A 24,518-nucleotide genomic window follows, 5' to 3' on the forward strand; every position below is an offset into this window, starting at 1 on the left:
GTTAGGTTTAGAAATTCTGAATACAGGTGAACAACTATTTCTATTAAAGAAATATACTTTGGATGGGGCTCCTGGGTATCTCAGTCAGTTAAGCCTCTGCCTTTGGCTTGGGTCATGATCCTGGGGTCCTGGAATTGAGCCTCATGTTGGCTCCTTGCTCCACAGGAAGTCTGCTTCTCGCTCTCCCTCTGCTGCTCCCCCAGCTTGTGCTCTCTCCCTCTCTCTCAAGTGAAATAAATAAAATCTTTAAAAACACACACACACACACTCACACACACACACACTTTGGGGCACCTGGGTGGCTCAGTCGGTTAAGCATCTGCCTTCGGCAGGTCATGATGCCAGAATCCTCAAATAAGAGTCCTGCATCAGGGACGCCTGGGTGGCTCAGTTGGTTAAGCGGCTGCCTTCGGCTCAGGTCGTGATCCCAGCATCCTGGGATCGAGTCCCACATCGGGCTCCTTGCTTGGCAGGGAGCCTGGTTCTCCCTCTGCCTCTGCCTGCCTCTCTGTCTGCCTGTGCTCGCTTGCTCTCTCTCCCTCTATCCCTGACAAATAAATAAATAAAATCTTTAAAAAAAAAAAAAAAAGAGTCCTGCATCAAGGGGCACCTGGGTGGCTCAGTGGGTTAAAGCCCTGCCTTCAGCTTAGGTCATGACCCCAGGGTGCTGGGATCGAGCCCCGAATCAGGCTCTCTGCTCAGCAGGGAGCCTGCTTCCCTTCCTCTCTCTGCCTACCTGTGATCTCTGCCTGTCAAATAAATAAATAAAATCTTTTAAAAAATTAATTAAAAAAAAAAAAGAGTCCTGCATCTCAGCGGGTAGTCTGTTTCTCCCTCTCCCTCTGCCCCCCCTCCCCCCTGCTCTCTAGTAAAGAAAATCTTTTAAAAAATTATATACATATACATACATACATACATATATACACCCATATAAATATACATATACATGTATGCTTTGTGGGGGTGCTTAGGTGGCCCAGTTCTTAATCTACTGGCTCTTGATTTTGGTTCAGGTCATGATTTCAGGGTCTTGAGACTGACTGAGCTCAGTATCTGGCTCCAAGCTCAGCATCTGGCTCTGAGCTCAGTGGAGAGCCTGCTTGAGGATTCTTTTTCCCTCTCCCTATCCTTCTGCCCCTTGCTTCACGTGCCCACACACATGCACACTTATTCTCTCTCTCTTTCAAGTTAAAAAAAAATACACATACACACATACACACACCTTGGGACCTTAAAGTTTTCCGGCAATATGTATAGTTATTAAAGAGATTTGAGTAAACCCTGTGAGGCAAGTAAATTTTATTTTATATTTTTATCTTATTATTAGCCTTTTTAGTCTCTAAACCCAATGTGGGACTCAAGATCCTGAGATCAAGAGTCACATGCTCTACCAACTAAGCCAGCCAGGGGCCCTAGGGCAAATGTATATTAGGAGCTTTTTAGTCTTTAAATGTTTGTTAGAATTCTTACTAAAACCATTTGAAGCCAGAGATTTCCTTCTTTAATTAAATGATATTTTAAGTTATAAATTAAATTTCTTTAACTGTTACAGAGCTATTCAAACTATTTCATATTGGGTGAGTTGTGGTAGTTTGTACTTTTTGAGAAATTGGAATACAGGATATTTACTTAGTCTCAAGACAACCCCCTACAAAAATAGTTATGGATGACGAAGAAGTAAAGAGTAACTTTAGACACGAAAAGTCTTCCAGACATCACCTTCACCACTCATCAAGGTTAACATTTCTAGCAACTGGTAAATCAAAAGTGTGTGTGGTACATGATAGGATCCAACGACAAGAACACAGCATCCCTTTGGTGCCAGTCCTGACAAAGATAAACATCCTAAATCCCATCATGAGAAGACATCAGATAAGGTCAAATCAAGCAACATTATACATAATGAATGCATATAATCTTCAAAAAGACCAAAGTTACCAAAGACAAGGAAAGAATGAGGAACTATGCCCCTAATTGAGGAAGACTAAAGAGAAGGGCAACTCAGTTCAAAGTGTGATCTCGGGGTGCCTGGGTGGCTCAGTTGTTAAGTGTGTGCCTTCAGCTCGGGTCATGATCCCAGAGTCCTGAGATCCAGTCCCGCATCAGACTCCCTGCTCAGTGGGAAGCCTGCTTCTCCCTCTCCCACTTCCCCGGCTTGTGTTCCCTCTCTTGCTCTCGTCTCTGTCAAATGAAGAAATCAATTCTTTTTTTTTTTTTTTTAAGATTTTATTTATTTATTTGACAGAGAGAGATTACAAGTAGGCAGAGAGGCAGGCAGAGAGAGAGGAGGAAGCAGGCTCCCCGCTGAGCAGAGAGCCTGATGCGGGACTCGATCCCAGGACCCTGAGATCATGACCTGAGCCGAAGGCAGCGGCTTAACCCACTGAGCCACCCAGGCGCCCCGAAGAAATCAATTCTTAAAAAAAAAAAAAAAAAAGTCTGATCTCAGATTGGGTCATTATTGGGACAGAAGATGAAATCTGGTAGGCTGCTGAGAAACAGATGGTGATATGCATCTATGCTAACTTCCTGACTGTGATGGTTGTACTCTGGTTATGTATCAGAAGGTCCTTATTTGTAGAAAACACATACTCAAGTATTTGGGAGATAAGACATCAAGCTGTCAGGCGCCTGGGTGGCTCAGTGGGTTAAGCCGCTGCCTTCGGCTCAGGTCCTGATCTCAGAGTCCTGGGATCGAGTCCAGCATCGGGCTCTCTGCTCAGCAGGGAGCCTGCTTCCCTCTCTCTCTCTGCCTGCCTCTCTGTCTACTTGTGATTTCTCTCTGTCAAATAAATAAATAAAATCTTTAAAAAAAAAAAAAGACATCAAGCTGTCAACTTATTCTCAAATGGTTCAGAAAAAAATAATCTTTTTGTACTAAAAAAAAAAAAAAGCTTTTCTATACATTTTAAATAATTTAAAAACTTTGTAAATGAAACTTTTTCCAGATAGCCTTTTCTCATTTTGATCACTCTGTTATTCTAGAGCACCTAAACAATGATGGATATATTTGATATAAATGTGTATAATATCATCTACTTATTTGAGGATCTTTCTACATTTCTCTCTAATCTAATCTATTTCCTCAATGAGATTATTAAACTCCCAAAAGACATATATTATGCTTCTATTTCCTTTGTATTCCCTTAAAGTACCAAATAGCTGCTCTTAATAACCACTTGAAAACACTAAAGGTTTTGGAACATGAATTATCTGAATAGTTTAATTGCTTCTTTCAACTTAAGCCCATTGAAAAACTTTAAATCATCTCTCTTAAGTCATACGATGGATCCAGGAACCAAGTCTGTGCTGACTGCTCTTTCACACCAATCGGTGGCCTCTGGAATTCATAGAAATATGTGCCTTGGTGGAAAAATGAGTCACTCCACCAACGCACAGCTAGACTCTCACACCCAGAGCACAAAGAAAATGTGGAAATCTGAGTGAAGCACAAGGAATCTATATCCGAACAAGAGTTCACATTCTTCCTGTTGGGTTACATTGTGAAATGGAAACATGGTTTCCTGGGAAAAGGGCCAGATTTCACAAATTAAATGCTTTTGCTTAAATGTGCACAGCTGCTAAACACTTAAACTGTGCTTATTGAGAGTATCTTGTTTTGAAGATCTGGTCTGGACTCCAACTGGAAAGTCGAAGGGAGGCGGCGGGGGGGAGGTCTTCTTGTGTGCAACAGAATGGGTTTAACAGAAAGTTGTCTTGAATACTACCAGTTCTTAATTGGTTTAAGTGCATGAAAGGGGAAAATGGTTATGCACATTTCTTGCCACCAGTGGTACATATGTCGACCATTCTAACATATCTGTTTACATATATAAACACACTTCCTCCTCCAAAGAACCTTGGTATTTTTTATAACAGGTAAGTTCAACTGTAGACAAAAATAGAATAATACAGTGAATCCCTATGTACCTATCACCTTGCTTGAGCAATGATTAACGTATGGCCAATCTCCTTCCATCTAGATCCCCAGCCACTTCCCTCAGGACTATTTCTGAATCATATCCTAGATGTGGTATCATTTCATCTGTAAATACTTCAGTATGGGGCGCCTGGGTGGCTCAGTGGGTTAAAGCCTCTGCCTTCAGCTCAGGTCATGATATCAGGGTCCTGGGATCGAGCCACGCATTGGGCTCTCTGCTCGGCAGGGAGCCTGCTTCCTCCTCTCTCTCTGCCTGCCTCGCCACCTACTTGTGATCTCTGCCTGTCAAACAAACTAACAAAAAAATAGCTCAGTATGTATCTCTTAAATATAAAGATTTATATTGTGGGGCTCAACCCACCAAATCGAGAGTCATATGCTCCACCCACTGAGCCAGCCAGGTATCCCCAAGAATTATTTTCGAAGTATAACCACAATGCCACTATCACACTTTAGAAGTTAATAATAATTCCTAATCAGTATTCAGATTCCCCTGATTGTCTCATAAACCATTTTTTGCTAATAATTTGTTCAAATCAGGATTTAAATAAAGCCCACACATTGTAATTGGTTGACTGTTCTTTTTTTTTTTTTTTGGCCTTTTTAAGTAAGCTCTTAAAAAATAGATTTTATTTATTTATTTTTGTGTGAAAGAAGGATAAATAGAGCATGAATGGGGTAAAGGGAAGACAGAGAAGCATACTCCCCACTGAGCAGGGAACCTGATGCCAGACTCAGTCCAAGGACCCCAGAGATCATGACCTGAGCCTAAGGTAGACACTTAGCAGACTGAGCCACCCAGTTGCCCTTAAGTAAGCTCTTTACACAATGTGGGACTTGAACTCACAATCCTGAGAGCAAGAGTCACATACTCTACCAACTAAGCCAGCCAAGCACCCCTCTTCTTTTCTTCTATTTTTAAAAATTATTTATTTACTAGAGAGAGAGACAAGAGTACAGGCAGGGGTGTGTGGGTAGAGGGAGAGGGAGAAAGAGAATCTCAAGCAGGCTCCCCACTAAACACAGAGCCCAATGCGGGGCTTGATCTCACAACCCTGAGATCCTGCCCCGGTCAAAACCAAGAGTCACACACTTAACCAAATGAGCCACCCAGGCACCCCTTCGTTTCTTTTAAATAGGCTTTTGAAGTTTCTTTTAATTTAGTGATTTCCCCCTTCGTCATCATCTCTTCCTCTCCCCTCCACCTTTGCAATTTGCTTGCTGGAGAAACTGGCTTGTTTGTCCTGTAGAGCTTCCCATCTCTGAATTTTGCTGGTTGCATTAATACGGTGTCGCTTAATGTTTTTCTCTGGCCCTCAGGTTTCCTGTGAACCGGTAGTTAGATCCAGATGCTTGATCAGATTCAAGCTTGATTGTTTTTTGCTTGTTTTTTTTGTCAAGAGTACTTCATAGGTGTTGGTGTGTACTTCCTATCACACCCTAGACACATAATGTCAATCCTCTCTGTTTGCGATGTTAAGATTAATGAGTAGGTTTAGGTGTTAGTGTGATATAACAGTTATAGAGCTCCCCATTAGTTTCCACCTCAGCGTTTTACCAGGTATTGATGATCATTATCTTCATTGTTATTTTACTAGAGGTTACAAAATGGTAATATCATTCTATCTTCATTTATGAGCTGAAATTATTCTTTTTTTTTAATATTTTATTTATTTATTTGACAGGCAGAGATCACAAGTAGGCAGAGAGGCAGGCAGAGAGAGAGAGGAGGAAGCAGGTTCCCCGCTGAGCAGAGAGCCCGATGCGGGGCTCGATCCCAGGACCCCGAGATCATGACCTGAGCCGAAGGCAGAGGATTTAACCACTGAGTCACCCAGGCGCCCCTGAAATTATTCTATAAATAAGTTCTTTATTTAATAAATGTAAGGAGTCTTGCTCCTGACTCTCCCTCTGCCTCCCCCCTCATGCTCTCTCTCTCTCAAATAAATAAAATCTTAAAAAAAAAAATACAGGGGCGCTGGGTGGCTCAGTTGGTTAAGCATCTGCCTTTGGCTCATGTCATGATCTCAGGGTCCTGGGATGGAGTCCCATATTAGGCTTTCTGCTCAGCAGGGGGCCTGCTCTCCCCCCCCCCCGCCTCTGCTTGCCTCTCTGCCTACTTGTGATCTCTGTTTATCAAATAAATGAATAATCTTAAAAAAAATAAAAATAAACAAAATAAAATGTAAATCATCTCCTCTCCCTCGTTTGTTTTTTTCCTCCCCTCTTGCTCTTTCGGTTAAAATCCTTAAACAGTGCCTTTAAGCCTTTAACCTTTAAGATAAAGGCCTGGACCTATTAGCATGACTTCCAGGATGCTCTGTGATTGGGCATCTTTTTCCTGCCCAATCTCACTTCGGCCTCTTTGCCTCCTAACACCTTATACAACACCTTATTTAACAGGTGTTCATTTTGGGGATGATAAAAATGTTCTAAAATTGACTGTGGTTGCTAACTATGTGAATGTACTAAAACCCCTAAATTGTACACTTTATTTTTGTAAGATTTTATTTATTTATTTGACAGAGAGAGACAGAGAAAGAAATAGAGAACGCACAAGCAGGGGGAGCAGCAGAGGGAGAGGGAGAAGCAGGCTTCGTGCAGAGCAGGGAGCCCAATGCGGGGCTCGATCCCAGGACCCCGAGATCAAAACCTGAGCCAAAGCAGATGCTAAACTGACTGAGCCACCCAGGCGCCCCTGAATTGTACACTTTATTTTTTTTTCTTTGAAGATTTTATTGATTTACTCAACAGAGATCACAAGTAGACAGAGAGGCAGGCAGAGAGTGGGAAGCAGGCTCCCCGCTGAGCAGAGAGCCTGATGGGGGGCTCCATCCCAGGACCCTGGGATCATGACCTGAGCCGAAGGCAGAGGCTTTAACCCACTGAGCCACCCAGGTGCCCCGCCATTAATTTATTTTCTTGAAGTTTTGTTTGCCTGGCTGCATCACTGCTTCTCTGAGATGAAAAACTCTCCCCTCAACAGCAAAATTGCTATGCCTTTGAAAGGTTTCTAGCACTAAGCTGTATATAAATTAACTATTAATAAATAATTTCAACTGTTTTCTGGCTCACGAAAGCTACCTTATGGGGCACCTGGGTGGCTCAGTGGGTTAAAGCCTCTGCCTTCAGCTCAGGTCAGGATCTCAGGGTCCTAGGATCAAGCCCCACATCAGGCTCTCTGCTCGGCGGGGAGCCTGCCTCCCCTCCTCTCTCTGCCTGCCTCTCTGCCTACTTGTGATCTCTGTCTGTCAAATAAATAAATAAAATCTTAAAAAAAAAAAAACGAAAGCTACCTTATATATTAATATTCGAGGGAGAAGGAAGGAATTTTTGAGGAAGAGAAATATGCAAATATTATAGACATTTTTGTTTTATTTTGTTTATGTCAGAGGGACAAGAATAGTGCCTATGAATCAGGGGAGAAAAACACCACTGCTATCTGTAGCGGCCGAAAGCCAGCTCCTGGGGACTGGTTTTCCATGTGGCATGGTTTCTCTGATGTAAAGACACATCATTTATCCAAACTGTTTATTACTAACAAAGCATACTGTCTCCCTAGGATTTCTCCCAGGACGGATCCCAAACTGAATGGAACACATTGCATGCTGTGTGCCTCACACCTTGCTGGATCTCCCTAATTATATACTCAGAGGACCTACGAGAACCACAGTAAGAGATGAACAGTGCCTGGTTATCTCCTTCCCCAGCCCTGCACTTTCACACCTCTTGTTGTTGCTGCGGAGATGGGGGTGAGGGTGTGTGTGGGGGGGCACTTCCTCCTCCTTTACACCTAGAGACTCTCCCCCCTGTAAACCATCCCCCCTTCTCCCAGGAAGTAGAGGGAGTATTCCCTGAGCTGCCGGAGGACCTTCCACTTTGTACGAGAAACTATTTGTACATCTGTCTTCCTTGCTACACTATGAGCTTCTCACCAGGAGCGACTGGGCTTTACGATTCCTCCTTGAAGGCCCCAGTCCCGCAGCTGGCTCATGTTAAGTAGTCACCCTTTTTGAGCAAACGAATGGATAGAGGAATATGACAGAGCTCTGTGAGTTCCCAGCTGCTGACGTGGTTGTATCCCGGTGTTCTTTTTTCTGGGCCAAAGGGTTGTTTGTTTCCACCTTTCCATCCCTTTTACAGACTCTTGCCTCAGCAGCTGAAAGTACACAATGGAACAGTGTGCCTTTCAGCAAATAGAGCGGGTGATGGAAAATGCAAAACATCAACCTTGAATGTAAGCAATGGCATGCTAAATAGAATTCCAAATGAAGAGAAACTGACTATTTTCACTGAAATGGAGTGAAGCCTTCTGGTAAGGCTCTTGTTGGGTTCCATTTCTGGTTATCAGGATTGATAAAGCTGATGCAACAAGTGTTAGCGCGCCCCCTGTTGGATTTTGCTGGCATTCAGTAAGAAGAAGAACAAGAGAGAAACTCCTTGTAATTTCTTAGAAGTAGGTATGCAGGGGTAAGGGCCCTTCTGCAAAATTCTCTATTAAGGAGGCATCAAATGAGTCAGAGATGTATTCACTGGACTGTCCTTTGGATATAACTTGACTCATCCACAAATACTGATATTCCTTTTTGAAGAACAGAAATATTTTCCAAATGTGAAAGCCAAAATGGCAAGGACTTAATTCCTTTGAGCAAGCATGCAACTACAAAAAACAAATCAACCACTAAAACTCCTCTTAAGCATTTCCCCCATCCCCAGTGGGGTTTAAATCGTAATTTCTGAATCTCCATTGATAGAGAACTGGCTACATAAGTATAGCATATCCATGCATTGGAAAACAAATCAGCTCTATATGCAGTGACAAAGAACAATCTTCATGGTATATTATTAACTGAAAAAAGGCAAAGAGCTGAGCATATATGTACATGTGTGCGCACGTGTGTGTGTGTGTGTGTGTGTGTGTGTGTCTTTCACAAGAAAACAGTAACAATTTGTCTCTTGGGGGGAGAAATTAGTTGTGCAGAAGGTGTAGAAGGAAAAGTTTTTTTCCCTCTACTTCTTTGTGTACTGTTCACAATCTGTATCTTGTGTGTCATCCGTGAAAACAATCTAACCAATTTTAAAAGTAAGAACCTAGGGCCCTGGGCTGGCTCAGTCCAAAGAACATGGGACTCTTGATTTCAGGTTCATGAGTTCTAGTTCCATACAGGGTGCAGATAAATAAATAAGGACCTTGTAAAAGGCTAGTAAGGTTCTCTACTGTCACTCTTCTTTTTTTCTAGAAGTCTTATCAATCCTCAGTGGAAGCAACTTAAACTGCTATAGCACATTTTCTCTAATTTTTATTAAAAGACTTTACTTATTTTACTTGAGAGAACACAAGCAGGGGGAGGAGCAGAGGGAAGAAGAGAAGCAGGCTCCCCACTGAGCAGGAAGCCCAATGCAGGACTCAATTCCAGGACCCCAGGATCATGACCTGAGCTGAAGGGAGATGTTTAACTGACTAAGCCATCCAGATGACCCAGTACATTTTCTCTTAATTTCTAAAAAAATTTAGTATGGTCATCTGTCAGTTCTAACAGATATATATCTGCCAGTCATAGGTCTATCGCAGTCCCAGATAATGAACTCTACAGCATCTTTCTGGCTTGGTTCTCTGAATGGATTGTTGGGGCCTGGGACCCCACGGAGCAGTTTTTCACTCTTCCTAATGATTATGCATGCCAGACTAGAAGTGACCTTTTGCCAAAACCATCATCCACCCAGCTGGGGAAACCCAAGCTTGGTTTCCTAAGCAGGGAAAAGGTCTGCAGCTTTTCTGGGGGAAAGAGGGCTGGTGCCACTCCAGGGAATTCATTACTCCAGTGCTGTGCTAGAGAGCAAAATAGGGGAGCATGGATAGCCTCTTTTTCTCTAGATTTCTGAGTCAGGGGTCCTCCTTGGTTCTGGTCCTTGATGCCCAACACAGTTGAAAATACATCTGTAGTTAATCTTCAGGCTCACATACTGGGAAAACAGTACGCATGGGCAGCCATGACTGCCTATCCCCTTCCTAGTGAAAAGTAGAATGCTAAGGTAGAGAGAGCAAGAGAGACATATAGGGGCCTGATTTGAGCACCAAGTCCAGGTTAACCTGTGGGTACTTCCGGCAAGTCACTTGTCCTCTCCAGGCCCTCCTGTTCTTGTCAAGTGAGGAGGTGGGATTTGATGATCTCTCTCATTGCCAAGGGCCAGTCTCTGGCATTAGAAAGACAGATGCATTCCTAGGTCCTGCTCTGGGAAGTCAGTGTGAGCTAGGCCTCTGGCAGGAGGAAACACAGGGAAAGGTAATTTTTAAAGAGCAGTGAGCGATGGGTAAAAGGCTTTGCTTTTTGCTTTATTGTCCATCTTAGTCCTACTCTGTTAGTATAAATCTAAGAACCCAGAGGAGCTGTGCAGCCCTTCACCACCACTGTGATCCTAATCTAAGTTCTCCCTGCCCCCAACAACCCGTCAAACATTTGTTTTAAAGATTTTATTTATAAATCATTTCTACATCTAAGGTGGGGCTTGAACTCACAACCCCAAGATCAAGAGTCACATGCTCTACTGGCTCAGCCAGACAGCACCCCAGAACTCTTCACGCGTTTTAGAACAGTGGTGAGTAACTCGGCTGTGGGGGAGGTAGAGACCTCCCCTCCCTCCGAAAACACTGTGGAAGCCATGGATATTTTTCCCTCTCAAAATCTGGGCACAGGCAAATCCAGTATTTTGGATACAACTTTAGATCTCGTGTTCTACTTGACTCCCTGTTCTAGAACTTCAAAGGCGTAGGTACTTTTGTGCGTGAGCAAAAAAACATAGGAGGGAAAAGGAGAGTCCCACTCTTGGACCTGTTTCCCTTCCCCGGCTTACGGCTCACATTCCTCCGCCCCAGTCCCGCTGCGTGGCCTCCGCTGGCAGCCGAGGCCCTAGTCTCCCGCTCCAACTATTCCAACCATCCTGGGAAGGGTGGGGCCCTCGGCTCTTGGGTCCCCCTCGGTTGCCCCCCTTCCCCACCATCGGTCTCCCCTTCTACCCCGGTCCCTCCCTTTCTGGGGTGGGGCCAGCCAATGGGCGATGAGACTCTGGGGTTTGGCCCGGGAGCCAGGGAGCTCACCGATTCCCCGCCCTACAGTTCTGGCCACCGTCCCGGTGCGCACGGACGTGGCTCGAGTTTCCTCGGCTCTCCGCTCTTTCTCGCTTTCCCCCCTCCTGCTCTTCCTCCTCTTCTGGGCTTCAGCTCCAGCTCCACCCGGCCGGCCCCGCACGGCTCCGGCTAGCCATGGAGGACACCCAGCTCCATATCATCGAGCAGCCGCTTCCCGGGTACCCCGATGTTGGGGACCCGGGGTCCTCCCCAATGGCGGCGCCAGCGGCGGAGGAGCCGTCAGGGGCCGGCTCTGAGGAGCTGATCAAGTCGGACCAGGTGAACGGCGTGCTGGTGCTGAGCCTTCTGGACAAAATCATCGGCGCCGTCGACCAGATCCAGCTGACCCAAGCCCAGCTGGAGGAACGGCAGGCGGAGATGGAGGGTGCTGTGCAGAGCATCCAGGGCGAGCTGAGCAAGCTGGGCAAGGCACACGCCACCACCAGCAACACCGTGAGCAAGTTGCTGGAGAAGGTGCGCAAGGTCAGCGTCAACGTGAAGACCGTGCGCGGCAGCCTGGAGCGCCAGGCCGGCCAGATCAAGAAGCTGGAGGTCAACGAGGCGGAGCTGCTGAGGCGCCGCAACTTTAAAGTCATGATCTACCAGGTGAGCTGGAGGGTAGACGCATCTGGCCCGGGGTCTCCGGAGCTTGGGGTAGGAGGACCTGCCCGCCGTGCGGCGCTCCCGCCAGCCTGGCGTGGGTGGCTCACGGAAACCACCCTCCTTCCGGGAGCACCGTTGGAGTGGGGTGGGGCAGGGCGGGGTGGGCTCCAGATTCCTGGAGCGCGCAGAGGGGCGCGCTTTGCACCCCACGCCTTCTCACCGAGCCCCGTCCCTCTGGCAAAAAACTAGCAAAAAAGTTGGGCAGGGATTGAGGACGTCCCCCCTCGCAGACTGTTCCCAGCTAGGCTGTGTGAAGTCTTCCTGCTTGGCGGAGGTTTTGGGGAAAGCCAGGGGTCCCTGGCGGTCGGTGGGCCCACTGTAAGCGGACACTGGCGGCGTGGCCCGGGTTTGGGGCCTCCGGCCCTGCCCGCCCGATATAGCGGGTGATTCAGGGCTCAGGCACGCACCGGCGGGGGCTGCGCCAAGCGAGGGCAGTGACCGCCAGCACACGCCCCCGGACCCGCATGGGCCTCGGCAGCCCCCGCGTCCTCGGGCTGCGAGCTGCCCCGAGCCTCTGGGCACTTTCAGGCCCTTGGGGACGCAGGCAGCGCTCCCGAACCCTCTCTCCTAGATGGAAGTAGGCGCGGGGGTTGTGGGGGGTGACTGGGGAGGGGAGGTGGGGTGCAACGTAAGGAGTGCAAGCGGGGTTGGTGGGGCAAAGCGGACAGTCCCTGCCGGGCCCGACGATCCAGGCGCAGGAATCACCCTGCTGGCCTGCGGGACAGCGGAGCAGCGGGCAGACAGGCGGGAGGAGGCTGGCGCGCGCCAGGCTCCGCCCAGGCCGCTTGTTGCCTCCTTTGCTCCTCTACCGGTTTTGCTCGGATAAAAATGCCATTTTTGTATCCTGACCGCAAATAAACCTGGAAATCTCAGTGTTGCTGGTCCTCCCCGCTCTCTCCTCCCCAATCACATTAGAAGAGGCTCTGAGCTGAGGGCTTGGTGATCTTTGGACGGGTGGGAATTTGCCCAGCCTCTCCTGCTGTCTTCTTCCCACTGGCCTGGTTGACGTTCCCACCCCAAGGAGGTGAGATAGGGGGTGAAGGCGTTAGTCTATGCTCCCTCAGCCCCTTCCTCTCCCTACAGAAGGGAATGGAAAGAAAAGGAAGGCTACATTTCCCACACCCTCTAGGTGAGAGAACCTGTCAGGGAGCTGTGGTTTCCCTGACTGCACCAAGCTGGATTCTGAGTGACCATCTGGGATTCAGTGAGGTCCTTAACTGGGTGTCTCTAGGAGGAACTAAGAGAGATGCAGATTAGGACAAGTGTTTGGGACAGCAGACAAAGGGAGATGGGTGAACTTGTACCCATCCAAGGAGATGGTGGTGGGACAGATGCAGAACTGGCACTGTCCCCTTCCCTCCAATGCTAAAAGACTCCTCCCAAGTGGCGCTAGAAGTTCCCCCCCCCAGTCCATATAGCACTATCTGGTAGAAATGTTTGTCTAGAGCTGTTTCACTTAATCTAAATGCTTGGAAGAGTGTATGTGAGAGAGATTTTAAAAGAAATATGATTAGTCCTGGGGGGAGGGGGTGTACCAAGGGAAGAACACTCAGGGGTCTGGGACCACAGCTGCCAGCTCTTTTCTTTAGCCTCGTGTATTAGAGGATTGCCACGAAGGGCTTGGATAGGTTCCTGTCTTCACACTAAATATCCCAGACCACAGAGCGTGGGAAAGTTCTCAGACTCGAGGTAAACCTATGTCAAAGGTAGAGATGCTGAGAGAAGGATGGGTCCTTAGGAAGCAAAACTCCTGTGCAGAGGCCAGTGGCAGCTCTGTTACTCCTGCTCAGCAGCTGGCAGGGATCTGTCCCTCATGTGTCTGTGGGGGTGGGGGGTGGGGTCTAATCTAATCTAATCTACAGCCTGGAGGTAGAAAGAATGGCTCAAGCTGGGGACCCTGTGCCTCTAAACCACAGGGCAAATAACTAATAAGTTACACTGTTCCAACCTGGAGAGGAGCTCAGAGGCAAGGAAGATTCCAGCAACAGGGGTGGGGCTCAGGGAAGCAGCACTTCCCTGAGATGCAGAGCAGATGTCCAGGTAAGGGGCGAGGGTGTGGGGTACTCAGCAGCTAAAGAAAGAGCAGAGGCTGCTCCTTTCTGAGGTCTTCAGGCCTGGGAAGAGAAGGAGGTAAAAATAGCTCTGCGCCTTGGCAGACCTAATAGGGAAGATTGGGGGCAGCAGCATTTATGGTAGTCAGGCTGAGGGGCAGGATGCTTGGGTGGCCAGGCAGAGAGAGAGAGAGAGAGAGAGATTTGGAGAAAGGCCTCCTGGGAGAATGTGTTTTCCAGGGTGGGAACAGGGGAGTGGATACTGTATTCCCTGCTGCAGATGTGGGAGGTGATGATGCGGCAATGGGGGCAGGGTGGAAGGGAGAATGAAAGGCCAGGAAGGCCCCAGCTGTGGGATCAGGCCACCTGCCCCCCCATACCTTTTTACTGGGGGGATAAAGAAGAGAATCCCTTGTGTGGCCTCACCCCATATTCAAGGAACTGTTAGACATAATGATTCCACAGGTTAAGTCTGTATTCAATCCCCCTGGCTCCCCCATGAAATTTAGCACCTCCCACCCCAGGATATCAGAGCCCTCACCTTGAACCCACTTCTGAGTCATTACTGTCCTCTGGCATTTCCCTTTCCCCTAATAAAAACTAGCAGTTTGGCATCCCATCCTAGCAGGGTGATACCTAACTAGGCAACATCTAGTGAAGGAGAAGAACGAAATCTACTAGTAGCTAAGGGTCAGTGGACTGAGAACTGACTGCTGGGAAGATCAGGCAGATCCTGGGCACTGCACAAACGGGAGGGACACTGATCATTAAAGATTCGGTTCTTCCAGGTAACGATTTGGATATTACTAGTGCTCTTTTAGAATGCAGAAAAGGGGGCTAAAATGGAAAGAAACACTTTCTGGAGCAGTTGTGATAAGACGTGATCTCCACAAGGACCCTTCGGACCTGCTCCAAGCGCTTGATGATAGGACCAGGAAGCATTTAAGGGATTAAGGACTTTCAGGCTTTAAAAACAAGGGCACCAAGATGGGAATGAGGGCTTGCTGGCTTTTCCTCCCCAAATCCTAACCTAACCCCTATAGCTCTTTACTAAACTCAAGGCAAATGAGGGCTCTCTGTTCCAGAACTCCAAACTTTTGTTCCCAAATATTCCAATGTGAGGCTCTTGCCCCACTCAGTCCCTGAGCCTAGTGGCCATGGAGAGAGTGCTTACCACATCCTTCCTCTGAAACGCTGAGATTTTCCTGGTCATTGGATCCAAAGCAGGGAGGACACTATTAGGGGGTAATCCTAAGACTAAAGGAAATAATACTCCTCCCTCTGATTTTTTTTTTTAATAAGTAAAGTCTGACTATTGTAAAGGTCAAAATTAAAAAAAGGGATGCAATGGCACAAAATAGGCTACTGATAAAGAGAAGTGAGAGGATATTGTTGCTAGGCAACCAACCTCAGAGATGAGTAGTGGTTTGTTCCATTTCACTGAAGCATACCATTGTGCATGTTTCATTATTCTGCCATTACAGATTTTTTTGAGCTGGAAGATGCTTCAGAGATAATCAGCTTAAGCTCCTTCATTCTATAGCTGGGGAAGTGGAGGCCCAAAGAGGGGAACTTACTTGCCTACTGTCACTCAAGTCAGTGGGGGTCAAAGCTGGGCTTAGAACCCAGGTGTACCCCTTCTTCTGCTAAATTCTCTGCTCCCCACTTCCTCCCTCCATTCCCGGGCTCTGCAGTGAAACCAGGGCAGAGGTTATTCCAACAGTGGGTTTGTTCTGGCTCCTTCATTCTCTAAGGGAGATAGTTGCACCATCCTGGCACTTGGGCTGCTGTCTGAGTACATGTGTGCGTGTGCATATGTGTGTACACGTGAGGGTGCAATCAACATTACTAAGAGTAGCTAAGGTTGGTGGCCATTAGTTGCTTAGCCTCCTAGTACTGAAGCAGAGGCAATGGCCAATGACAAAGGACCAATGACAGTGAGGGAGGAGGGAGGGGTACAGAGAGTAAAGCATAGAGCTCCCTGGCCAGTATGGGTATCCCCCTGGCATAGGCTCTGCAGCTGGCTATGAGAAGACCATGTTGGCTTTCTCCTTGGCCTTCCTTCTCCTTAAACTCCACAGGGAAGGTTGGCACCTGCTACTTTGTGTTTTTGTGGCTGCAGGCTTTTACCCACCACTGCTGTCACTGGAGTCTGGTAGTGCCCCTAACCATCTCTTCCTGACTTCTCATGATGGTCCAAGGCAAGAGTGGCAGCTCAGCCCCTCAGGAGGGAGAATGGGAGCTGCCACTAGGTCTTCCAGGATGCAAGCCCAGCTGTCATAAAAAGAGCTTGGCTTCTGTTCCTGATTTCTCGGTGTATCTTGGTGTCTGCTATCCCAGGCATGTGTAGGGGGAGGAGTGTCAAGGAAGACAAAAGGTGGGGACATGGCCAAAGGGAAACAACCAGGAAGTCCCTCTTCCATGCCTCTACCTCTCCTTATCCTGGGCGGCACCCAGTGCCCACCCTGCCTGGGGAAATAATGAGAACTAGGACTCTGAAGACAGTAGAGTTGTTCGCCTACTTGCCTTCTTTTTCACTTCTCAGAGCCTCTCCGGCTAGAGTCAGTAACTGACCTCTTTGAGAGCCCCTTCTACGTTGCAGCAGCCTCTTACTCCCTCACTCCAGCCCTCAACAGCATCATCCCATGACTATGGCTGGGTAGGGGCAGAAGGCAGAAGGCTAAGGATGGGAGTGGGGAAGATTCTAGAGGGAAGAAGAGAGGAGCTCTGTTTAAACTGTTTATTAAACACGGGCCTGGGTTTGTCACACTTTCATCCCCGGGGCCCTCTTGATGAAGCATATAAAATATGGTTCCTTTCCAGCCTGATGCATGCCATATTCCCTTCCCCCTACTCACCAACTCCAATTCTGCATGCCCACTAAGGCCTCTTTCTCTCAACCGCATCCGTACCCAACTCAAGCCCCATTTACACCCCTTTTCCTCATCTTAGCCCAAGAAGAAGCTGAAAGCACCCTCTGACCTGGCCACACCCAAGATCGTGCCTTTTGACCTTCTGCCTGAGACTGAGCCCATTGACCTGAAGCCTGAGACAGTGCCTGAGCTCCCACCCTTTGACCAGACGCCTAGGACACTGCCCTATTACCCAGAGCCTGTGTCTCTGCCCACCCCAGAGAAGCCGACAGCCGGTGGGGGCGCTTAGGATCTCTTGGGTGACACGGCGCAGTGGGCATGGGCCGTCACTTCAGTCCACCACCAGCTCACTGCTTAGTGGTGGTCAGTGTTGGGATGAGAGGCCTCTTTCAAGCCCTGGGTTGGTGGTGGATATAGTGAAAACACTCTCGCAGTACGCAGAGTTCAGGCAAATGTGGTGTGTGCAATGGGGTGGGAAGCGAAGGGATGGGGCCCTCCCCCACCTCTGGGTTTCTGTCTTAATAGTAGACGCTCCAAACCCCATATTGGAGCTGCAGCCCTTGCTGCCCTGCATGAAATTGCATGAAACTGTGCCATGGCATCTGATTCTCCTTCCCGTTCCCCTTCCGCCTCCTCCTCAGGGACAGGCCAGTTTGGCTCAAAGCTTCTTTGGAGAGGGCCCTCATGAGGCCCAGGCCTGGGGTCTGTTCTGTGCCTTGTCCACCCCCTCCCTGGAGCTGAGGAAAACATTTACACTTATTTTTTCCATTTTTTTTTAGAAAGTGTTTTGCAAAGGGATCCCTTATGTTTGCCAGATTCTGCCTTGGGTGGGGCACCCAAAAGCTGCCAACTCGGAGAGGCCGGAAGGGGGGACATTTTAGCTGGCTCTGGCTTGGATCCTCTGGCTTCCCTATAGCACAAAAGGGTTTCCTCCAACTTTTTTTCCTTTTCCAAAATCATCCTCCTAAGGAGTCCTTTTAGACATTTTCCCTAACTGTCCCCTCCTCCACAAAATTTTAATGCTACAGATATACTATCTATCTACATATGTATTGGGACTCTTTGGCACTACAAACTACTGGGATATCTAAATTCACCTCTCCCCTCAAGAATTAATTTCCACCCTCCTGGGGGCAACATGAATCCTGTTGAGAATCCTGCTCTAGCAGAAAGGACCCTCTGCCTTTGGTGTCTCTCACCCCTTGTCTCAGCAATCTAAAGTAACAATCCTGAGATTTTATGACTTTCCCTCGTTTCTACCTCTCCCGAAGTCTTGCCCCTCTTCTAACTTACTCTCTGAGCAGATCCTGGGTCTCTGAATGCCCTCTCCAAAGTCTTCTCTGGCTAGTCCCAGGCGGTAGTTGGGGACAGAGCGTAAAGTCCAGAGAGTCTCCTGGGATGCCTGGCTGGCTCAGTCAGTAGAGCCTGTGACTCCTGATCTCAGGGTCATGAGGTTGAGCCCCACACTGGGTATAGAACTTACTTAAAAAAAAAAAAAAAAAAAAAATTAAAGAAAAGAAAAAAAAAAGGAAAGAAAGGCTCCTACTTAAAGAGTCATATGACATTGTCCCTTCTCCCTGACAAATGTGAAGTGCCTGGCCAAGGACTAGGCACATAGTAGGTGCTCGATTAAATTATAATCATATTAAAATCTTCTTCCTAGACCAGAGGATCTTCAGTTTATAAAGCAGAGTTGGGCGGTGGAGCGGATGGGGCGGGAAGTTTCCCTGGGGCTCCTGAAACCCATCTTGGACTGATGCCTTCCTGGGTTGGAGAACTGTGTGTGCTTGGTTGGGGGGAGGGGAAGCTGTGCATGCTTTTGCTCAGACCTGGTCATTAAAGGTAACTCTGGAAACCAAGACTGTCGGGAGTGGTGGTTTTCTTTAATAAAAGCGTGAAAACAGAACAAGCAGAGCCACCCCCTGAGGCCCCTCCTTTGGTGTAGGAGCTCTGCCAGGGCAGCAGGGGTGGGACAAGGGTGCCTGGCCATTGTGCCCAGGGTAGGGGGAGGAGCTTTGGAATTGTGTTGGTGGTTGTTGTAGCAACAGGCTGATGGGGTAGACCCAAAACAGCACTCCAAGCCTATGAGTCATAGGGGAAACCTGGCTTGGAAAGGGGGAGAAAAGAGAAAATCCATTAATGGAGGAAAAAAGCTAAAATCATAGTGGTATACCCTCTGCAGAGCCAGTCTACTGGACGTTGTTCAGGGAGTTAGGTCAAGTTATTTCTTCCCCCATACCCTGACCTTCCACCAAAGCTCTTCTGGTGTAAGCTATCACTCTGGGGGGAACCTACAATGAATGGTGTTATATTTTCATATAACTTTCTGGACTGGGAGAGACACCTCCAAATCCAGGAATAAACCCCCTTCACTGGGATTGTTCCCTGATGTTGTATTTGAGACCTTTCAACAAGAATTAGGAAGATGGGGGCACCTGGGTGGCTCAGTGGGTTAAAGCCTCTGCCTTCGGCTCAGGTAATGATCCCAGAGTCCTGGGATCGAGCCCCTCATCGGGCTCTCTGCTCGGCAGGGAGCCTGCTTCCTCCTCTCTCTCTCTGCCTGCCTCTCTGCCTACTTGTGATCTCTGCCTGTCAAATAAATAAATAAAATCTTAAAAAAAAAAAAAAAAAGAAAGAATTAGAAGATGGGATTGGCTACAAGAGGTCTGCGACTCTGTCCCTAGCCCCGTTCAAGCTCAGCTGGCAAACACTTTTAATTTAGGAAGCCAGAGGCCAGGAAAACCAGTCAGCTCAGCCTTTAAGGGATGGGGTGGGGCAGGGGTGGTAAGGGGAGGCATCCTTGATGGGATGGGGTGGGGCAGGGGGACAATGTCGATTTGTTTTCCTGCAGCTGGGACTATTTCCTGACTATTCCCCGCCCATCACCCTAATCCTTCCCTAGCCCATCCATATTGTCTGAGTTTAGTGAAAGGAGGGGTTCTCTACTATCCTTTGGTGGAGCATGTGTGGGGTTTTAGTCAGAGAGTCTTTGAAGAAGATGAGAGCTGAAATTTTTTTGATACTGGGGTTGCAGGTAAATTCTGGGTGAAGGATGAAGAGTAGCAGAGAGCTTCGATCATGGAGAGTCCTAAAATGGCGTGTAAGAGAGAGGACTTGAGTAGCAGGCAGAAAGACTGTAAAAAGGAAACCCAAAGGATACAACTGGAAATAAGAAATGTTAAGAGAGGTTGGGATCCTCTTACATTCAAGACAAGGAAAACAATCCCTTCAACTCCTCTGTGAGTGTTAAGAGGGAGAGGGATGGCAGAATGACAGTACTAAGCCAGCTATGGCAGACGGAGACTACAAGTCCCAGCATGCCCTGAGCCCAGATCACCTTGCCTGCTGGGAGGTGTAGTTAAATAATGACAGCTTGAGGTGGCTCAATGCCCAGCAGTACTGGTGTCCAGTTTGGGAGAAAGGGTGGAGCCAGCATTCTGTCTTTGTCCTTGCTAATGCTATTGACAGGGAGGGAAGGAAGTTGGGAGGGGGTGTTCCTAGTTTTCAGTGTAAACCAGGAAACTCTGGGGGGATGTGGATGGGAGGGAAGAGGAAAGAGGTTGGGGGCTGGGGGAGGAATTTCTGTAGCATGTGGTGCTGAGATACCAAGTGGAAATGTGTGTGTGTGTGCGTGTGTTTATGAGAGGGGTCAATTCATGTTGCCTCATTTTTCTCAGATGGGTTTTTTTGTTGTTGTTGTTTTTGTTTTTTACAATTCTGGGAAATTGTCTTCAGAAATCCCTTTGAAGCAGCGCCTAGGAGGCCCAGTGGGTTAAGCTTCTGCCTTCAACTCAGGTCGTGATCTCAGGGTCCTGGGATCCAGCCCTGCATCGGGCTCTCTGCTCAGCAGGGAGCCTGCTCCCCGCTCTCTCTCTCTGCCTGCTGCTCTGCCTACTTGTGATCTCTCTCTCTCTCTCTCTCTGTCAAATAAATAAATAAATAAATCTTAAAAAAGGAAAAAAAAGAAAACCCCTTGAAAACCTACTGTCTCCTTCCTTCATCTGAAGTCCCTAAAGAGAGTCTGAGCCAAAAAGTTCTGGGTTTATGTTTATGTTCTTGAGTATGCCTTCTTGCCCTTTCTGTGCTCAGCCTCCCTTACCTTCTTGTAGAGGGTAATCCTGAGATTCTGGAATGTTGGCCCAGAGTCAGGACCTTGGAAAATCTTCCCAGAATGGAAGACAGTGCTGGTGCTAGGTACTCCCAGAGGCAAAGGGAAGAACTGGCTCTGAGCTCTAGATCTCAAGGACTCTGGGACCACTACCCCATTCCTGGCCCCTTAAGCTCTGGTCTGGGGAGAAAAAAATCACAATGGAAAAAGTAATCCCTCCCTTCCATTCCAAGGCTGGGAAGTCAGAACCAGAATAATTGTCCATGTTGGGGAGAAAACATGCTCTTGGCTGCCAGCCAGCTTCTTCCTCTTTCCTCTCTCAATTTCTACGTGGGGGGTAATGACCACTACTGGAACAAATCAGTATGAGGAGGTCAAGGATGGGGAGCATGGGCTCAGCACAGCTCTCCTTCCCTAAGACTGGTTCTGAACTTATTTGAAGTCTGGGAAACACTCCCTTTATCTTGCCTTCAAGTTACCATACCTGGGGGTCGCCTGACTGGCTGTGAGCTCACTCCCTTTCCCCACCCCCTCAACGACTTCTCAAACCCCTTTGCATTTTTTGGTCTAGCTAGAGCAGTGTGCACCAGGGGGCGCTCTCCCATTTCCAAAGTTAAACTGTGTTCCCTGAGTTAGGAGTAGTTTAAGATGCGTGGACGCAAGATGTAGGACAGGTTTGGGGGCTGCAGAGATATTTAGCTCAAGTGCAATGACTGCACAAGCCGGAAGCTCCGTTCGCTCCTCGCCCTGTCTGTATAGTTACCGTTCATTTAGCACATAATTTACTGGACGCCCACGCAATGTCCAGCTCACTGGACACTGGCACACCGGCAAAGGAGTCGGGCGGATGTCACAGCTACCACGCACTCCCCCGAATCACCACCCACCCTCCTGCCGCGGGTTCGTCCAGGGTCCGCCGGTCCCCGCCCAGCCCTCCGCTCTGCCCCCTCACCTCTTCTCTCTGCTCTCCCTTCAGGACGAGGTGAAACTGCCGGCCAAAGTGAGCATCGGCAAGTCGCTGAAAGAGGCGGAGGCGCTGCCCGAGAAGGAGGGCGACGAGTTGGGCGAGGGCGAGCGGCCGGAGGAGGACGCGGCCGCGCTCGAGCTGTCGTCCGACGAGGCGGTGGAGGTGGAGGAGGTCATCGAGGAGTCGCGCGCCGAGCGCATCAAGCGCAGCGGCCTGCGGCGCGTGGACGACTTCAAGAAGGCCTTCTCCAAGGAGAAGATGGAGAAGACCAAGGTGCGCACCCGCGAGAACCTGGAGAAGACCCGCCTCAAGACCAAGGAGAACCTGGAGAAGACGCGGCACACGCTCGAGAAGCGCATGAACAAGCTGGGCACGCGCCTCGTCCCGGCCGAGCGGCGCGAGAAGCTCAAGACCTCGCGAGATAAGCTGCGCAAGTCCTTCACGCCTGACCACGTGGTGTACGCGCGCTCCAAGACCGCGGTCTACAAGGTGCCGCCCTTCACCTTCCACGTCAAGAAGATCCGCGAGGGTGAGGTGGAGGTGCTAAAGGCCACCGAGATGGTGGAGGTGGGCGCCGACGATGACGAGGGTGGCGCGGAGCGCGGCGAGGCGGCCGACCTGCTGCGCGGGAGCAGCCCCGACGTGCACACACTGCTGGAGATCACCGAGGAGTCGGACGCCGTGCTGGTGGACAAGAGCGACAGCGACTGAGCGGACGCACGCGGGGCTCTGCCCGGGAGGCCGCGCCACCCTGCCCCGCCATTCCCCGCCCCCTCCCCATGCCTTTCCCTCTGGACCCTTCTCTTTCGCATTCTCTCTTGGCCCCACGTGGGCTGAGATGTTTCTAAATTGACAACACTGCCCTTCGAGGAGCACCTCTCCAAGTCTTAACGGCTGTTAAGATGGGAGGGGGAGGCAGCCTCCACCATAGATCGCCCCAGTTTGGGCACAGTCTGGGTGGGAGTGGAGAGGGGAGTGATGCGTGTCGTGGTTGTCCAAGTCAGGGATCTTAAAGGAAATGGCTGTCGTTTCCGTGGTTGCCCCACCCCCACTTTGGGGTAGGCTGCCTTCCCCCCCAACCTCCACCTCACACTTGTACCCAGCTGCTGTCATTCCTGCTCACTGAGCTCTTCTTTCTCATCCTGATCCCTGGAGGCTTGAAAGCTAAAACTGCCATAAAAGGAAAGAGTGAATCCTGAAGAGGACCCTTGCCCACACGGGAGGCCCCATACTGGAAGGACTTAAAAGCAGCTTTCAGGAGAACCTCGGGCAGCTGGGGGAAGAGGGCAGAGTGAGTGTGACCCTGGAATGAGAGGCTGGCACTGTTGTATCTGTATAGGGTTCTAACAAGGAAGGCTGTAGCCAAGCAGAGCCCTGGGGAAGGAGGAGATGATGTAGGGAACATTTACCATGTTTCTGCATCTGCAACAGCAGCACATGGCTCTGGCTTTGGGAACGAGAATGGGAAATAGTAGAAAGTGGAAATGGGTGAAGAGAGGAGAATTCTCCTCATTAGCAGTATGAGAAACACAGGACAAGAATCCCGTGGTAGTGGGGTTCTCAGACAGCGGGACAATTTTCAGAATAAGGAGGAAGGACAGTGAGAAAGAGATGATCCAAAGAGGAGAGAGAGGTAAGCCTCACTCACCCCTGTCCCTTGACTGAGATCTGAATGGTGCCCCTTGTGGCAGCCCATTTCCCAAATCCAGAATATGAGGGTTCCAGAAGGGGGCAGCACCAGACTGCAGAGAGCTGGGAGGTAGCAGGGAAGCCGACTGGAAGGACCGCAACGTGCTCCTGGCCAGGCCACCAAGCTGAGAGCTGGAGGGGACATGGAGAGAGTGTATGGAGCAACCTGGCCTTGACTCACTCCTGGTAGTTTCTTCTCAAGATCCTTCCCTAGAGCTAGTATCATAAAACTGCGAAACTTGCCAAGACCTCCTTGCCTTTGTGGGTTCTTCTCCTGAATCTTTGGGGATGATGGGTATGCTACTTCCAGTCCTGTTGTGCACTGAAAGGTTCTCCTCAGGACACTTCAGTACCCCCCCATTCCTCTCCAGTAAAGGTCGCTTGTCAGAAGCAAAGACAACTCCCTTCCCCTTCAAGCACAGCCCAAAAAGGAGGATTGACGGCTTCCTCCTCCCACATCTCCTCTGCCTTATCTTCCCCGCTTTGCTTTTTAGAGTTGCAGCTAATAGTTTTAAGGGGTGGAGGGAGGGAGCCTGGGGACACAAACTTTTTTTTTATAATACAAAGCTTTGCTTTCTGCTCCCAACCCCTTCCCCTCCCCCCCTTCTTGGTTCCCTTCTCTCTTCTGAACGGTTGGAGACGCTTCAGCTGAGGGAGGATGGGGATTGTGGGACAGGGTCCCTTGGTGCTGATGGGCTGAAGGGGCCTGAGTTGTGGGCAGATACAGTTTCCTGTGGGCTCCTGGGAGCCTCTCATGTTGCTGTGTCCTGGTAAGCAGCCCGACCAATAAACCCGCTTTTCTAAAAGGATCTGTGCTGGATTATATTGTCTAAAGGCAGTTACATAGGCTGAGTGGCAGAGGGCAGGAGAGAACCAGGGTGGGGAAGAGGGAGAGGACTGTTGGTTTAAACCTGTCCCATGTGCCTGGAGTGGGTGTGGGAGTGGGGGATTATTATCATCCCCATTTTAGAGATGAAGAAACACAGAGTGACTTGTCTAAAGTCATGTACTCAGTAAGTGGCAGGGCTGGGATTCTGAGCTGGGCAGCCTGGCTCCATGGTCTTAACTGTCAAGAATCTGTAACCTTCTCTTGTATGGATC

At 49.0% G+C, this 24,518-nt stretch overlaps 1 protein-coding gene across 1 annotated transcript; it reads left to right on the forward strand.

The window, feature by feature from the left end:
* The first annotated feature begins 11,041 nt into the window (after positions 1–11,041).
* CAVIN1 (caveolae associated protein 1) lies at positions 11,042–24,226 on the forward strand. Its single transcript, XM_044247901.1, has 2 exons — positions 11,042–11,672; positions 21,738–24,226. The coding sequence occupies exons 1-2, from the start codon at positions 11,202–11,204 to the stop codon at positions 22,437–22,439; spliced, it is 1,173 nt and encodes a 390-aa protein (XP_044103836.1). The 5' UTR covers positions 11,042–11,201; the 3' UTR covers positions 22,440–24,226.
* Positions 24,227–24,518: the final 292 nt, after the last annotated feature.

This window comes from Neovison vison, chromosome 5 (assembly GCF_020171115.1).
Source record: "Neovison vison isolate M4711 chromosome 5, ASM_NN_V1, whole genome shotgun sequence".
NCBI classification, from domain to species: domain Eukaryota; kingdom Metazoa; phylum Chordata; class Mammalia; order Carnivora; family Mustelidae; genus Neogale; species Neogale vison.

Coding starts and splice junctions, on each gene's coding strand:
- CAVIN1 (XM_044247901.1), top strand. CDS start 11,202: ATGGAGGACACCCAGCTCCATATCATCGAGCAGCCGCTTCCCGGGTAC. Junction 11,673..21,737: donor TTAAAGTCATGATCTACCAG/GTGAGCTGGAGG, acceptor CTCTCCCTTCAG/GACGAGGTGAAACTGCCGGC.